This window comes from Egretta garzetta, unplaced genomic scaffold, assembly GCF_000687185.1.
Source record: "Egretta garzetta isolate BGI_Z169 unplaced genomic scaffold, ASM68718v1 scaffold448, whole genome shotgun sequence".
In the NCBI taxonomy this organism is placed as follows: domain Eukaryota; kingdom Metazoa; phylum Chordata; class Aves; order Pelecaniformes; family Ardeidae; genus Egretta; species Egretta garzetta.
In genome coordinates this window covers 2,271,738-2,275,220 of record NW_009260497.1, presented here as the reverse complement: position 1 = coordinate 2,275,220, position 3,483 = coordinate 2,271,738, and the positions used below count along the sequence as shown (strand labels likewise).

The 3,483-nt window shown below is 57.5% G+C and overlaps 1 protein-coding gene across 1 annotated transcript in view; it reads left to right on the top strand.

Moving 5' to 3' along the window:
* The window catches only part of TSPEAR (thrombospondin type laminin G domain and EAR repeats), a 10,958-nt gene extending 7,549 nt beyond the window's left edge, over positions 1-3,409 (top strand). Inside the window, exons 7-11 of the mRNA XM_009644492.2 lie at positions 79-265; positions 1,836-2,065; positions 2,356-2,543; positions 2,864-2,965; positions 3,186-3,409. Coding sequence (XP_009642787.1) covers positions 79-265; positions 1,836-2,065; positions 2,356-2,543; positions 2,864-2,965; positions 3,186-3,348 — 870 coding nt within the window. The 3' untranslated portion in view covers positions 3,349-3,409. The remainder of the gene's footprint in view (positions 1-78; positions 266-1,835; positions 2,066-2,355; positions 2,544-2,863; positions 2,966-3,185) is intronic.
* The last annotated feature ends 74 nt before the right edge of the window (positions 3,410-3,483 follow it).

Genomic DNA, 3,483 nt, shown 5'->3' with positions numbered 1-3,483 from the left:
CCATCCTCCCCCTGCCCCTGCTTGTCTGCACCCCTTTGACAGGAGAAAACCAAGATATCCTGGCTTGTTATTTTTCAGATCTTCCTAGCAGTTGCTAATTTTGAGCGGGACGATGGGGGCCAGGAGTTCTCTGTAATATACAAGTGGAGCCGCAAGAAGGAGAAATTCATCACCTACCAGAGGATCCCCACACACAGCGCGAGGGACTGGGAAGCTTTTGTCATTGAGGGAGAGGCTTTCCTTGCAGTGGTCAACCACAGAGAAGGTACCCAGCCATCGTATTCCCTACTGGCCTAGCTCAGCTGGATGCTGGGGACCCTGCTCGGGAGCATCCCCCATTGCTGCAGAACCTCGGCAGCTCCCTGTGCATCCCCCACTGGAGTGCAGGGCAAAGCAGCTTGGAGCCTCTCGGGAAGCCCAAACCCTTGCAGACCCTCTCCATCGAGGAGAGAGAAGCGCTCGGGGCAGTGGCCAACATGCTCCCCTGCTAGGCTTTGGACTGCAGGGGACAGGGACAGTGGTGGGGATGGTGTCTTTGCTGAATCTCTCTGTTGCTTTTCACCGGTTTCCCCAGCTTTATGTGACGTGGTGGGGCGGTGAGGGCAGCTGCATGGGTTTGCAGGAGCTGAACCTCTTGAGAAGCCAAAGCCTTCATGGCCAAGCCAAACTGGGGATGTTCCCCTTAGCAGGCAGTGGAGGGTCAGAACCCAAGGAGCTGCCGCTTACCCCTGTGACCATTTCCCACAGACCCTATTCTCCCTGCAGCCTTCTTGCCAAAGTCCCTTCTGTTGTAATGAGGATTGCCCATAAACCCCTTTAACATGTGGTCCTGGTGCTGCTCAGTCCCCAGAAGCACCAACAGGGCTGTGCCGAGTGCAGCAGCACTTAGTGAGCTTGCGCTGGAAAGGGGCTGGTGCTGCTCCCCCCCAACCTGATGAAGAACGGCTCGGGCTGGAGGGGACGTGCCAGGCTGAAGGTGCAGAAAGGTTTTTGGCTTTAAAGCCAACTGGGTCCCACATGGGCATGAGGTCAAGGTCATAGAATCATAGTATCATTACAGTTGAAAAAGGCCTCTCAGATCATCAAGTCCAACCATCAACCCAAGGCCAACGGTCAACCCAAATCCAACCATTAACCCACGTCCAATGGTCAACCCGAGATGCTTGACTAGGGCCCAGGAGCTGGATGGAGCACATGCTTTGGTGCTGGTGGGCTCGGCCCGAGTGCTCAGTATGGGGCAGGCTGTGGGCTGTGGCATCCCCTCTCTCTTTCTGGAGTTTGTGGCATCAGCAGGGATCGGCACATGGAGGTCCCTGGCCAGCCCCAGCGCTCAGGAGCTTAGCATGGGCACTTAGCAAAGGAGCACTGAAAAACATCGGTGCGGTGCCGTTCCAGCTGTGGCCCCCTCCCAGATGTGCGAGCTTGTGCGTGAAGGGCGATGGCAGCCCATGATGTTGGTAAATTGGGGACTCAGCTGGGACTGGCCCCACTACACCTGGCCTCCCTATAGGACAGCTGGCAGGGCTTGGCTGCCCCAGAACACTGGTGTGCTGCTTGTGCGGGATGGGGCTGGAGGCTCTGGGTGGGGCTGGAGGCTCTGGGTGGGCTGGAGGCTCTAGGTAGGGCTGGAGGCTCTAGGTGGGGGTGGAGGCTCTAGGTGGGGGTGGGGGCTCTAGAGTCTCCTTGGCCCCTTCTTGGGGAGCAATCGGTCACCAGCAAACAGCCTTGCAACCTTGCTGGCAAATTCTTGTGTAGCTGAACCTGTTTCTGGGTCTTGTTTCTTACCCAAGCCAGGTATTCCTTTTCCTCACGTTCTGTCTGTCTGTCTCCCGCAGGGAATAACCACAACATAGACAGCGTGATATACAGGTGGAACCCCCGGACGGGGTTGTTTGAAACCAACCAGACCATCCCTACCTCTGGAGCCTATGACTGGGAGTTTTTCACCATTGGGCCATATTCTTTCCTGGCTGTGGCCAACACGTTCAATGGCACATCCACCAAGATCTACTCGCACATCTACATCTGGCTCAGTGGCTCCTTCCAGCTCTTCCAGTCTATCCTGGTAAGGCTCATCCACTGATCAAGCTCTATTCCTTGGTCCCCGCTCTGGGTTTAGACAACCTAGGGAATAATTAGAGACAAATGCTCTTCAGGCCTCTGGAAAGGTGGCGATGGTTTCCCACTGCTTCTCCCATAAGGATTGATGGAGCAAGGTTTATTTTTTTCCCTCAGAGGCTTTTGGGAGCGGGTAACCACCCCTCTGTGCCTCCAGCAAGTTGTGTCCCTTGCAGTATCCTCAGCTTTCACAGGCTGGTCCACATCCAGCGTCTCATGTGGCTCCCTTCCCTGCAGACTTTCGGCGCTGCTGACTGGGAGGTCTTTCGTATTGGGGACAGAGTCTTCTTGGCTGTTCCATACAGCCACAGCTATGACAGCAGGATGCCAGCACCCTCTAACTTCTATGCCATCAACTCCTCCATCTATGAGCTGAACATCACTGCCCAGATGTTTGTCAAATTCCAGGACCTCCTCACCTACAGGTACCTGTGCAAAGAGTTGGGGTGCTCCTCAGTCCCCCAACAGAGCAACCTGGAGGGCTCCTGGAGGACTCATGCAGGCTCGTGTGCTGCTGCGGACCAAAACTGGTGGGGAGGGCAATGGGTGGCAGGTCCGTGGCACCAAATCCCGGTAGGAGGTAGGAGAAGGCACTGGATTTGGGGATGAGGGTGGCTTTCCTCCCAGAAACAGCCTGGGAAGAGCAGGGTTTTCTGCATATCATCATTAGGGTGGGGTGGGCTCAGCCGCGGGGCTGGCCATGGAGGGGCCACCTCACCCATCCCTCTGCTTTCCTCCTCCCCAGTGCCCTGGACTGGGAGTTCTTCTCGGTGGGAGACGATGCTTTTCTGGTGGTAGCAAACTCCTTCGATGGCATCACCTTCTCCGTTAACAGCATTATCTACAGGTACCGCCGGGGGAGGGGGGCAGGGTTGGGTGGCAGGGAGCCCGGCGCCAGGGGGCAAGCTCTGCCAACACTGCCCAGGGAAGACAGATAGGGCTGCTCCCTGTTTATGGAGAGGTTTCTGGGCAGGAATGAGAAGCTCCAGTGAGGGACATCCTGCCCCGAAGCACAGCGGGGAGGTGGGAGACGCCAGCCCCGAGAGCTAACTGCCCTCCCCGTGCAGGTGGCAAGGCTATGAAGGCTTCGTGGCAGCTCATCACCTCCCCACTGTTGGCTGCAGAGACTGGGAGGCGTTTCACACCGCCGAGGGCTCCTACCTCCTCTACTCCAGTGCCAAGGAGCCACTTTCCAAGGTCCTCAAGCTGAAAACCACCGGAGGTGGCTGAGACACGCGCAGCTGATCACCGGGGCTGGGGCGAGCTGGGCGTCGCGGTGGAGAGGGACCAGCGAGCCCAGAACAGCTGCAGCGTTGGCCCTGTGGCCAGCTGGCTGCAGGCTCTGCAGGAGCAGGAGGAGGAGGA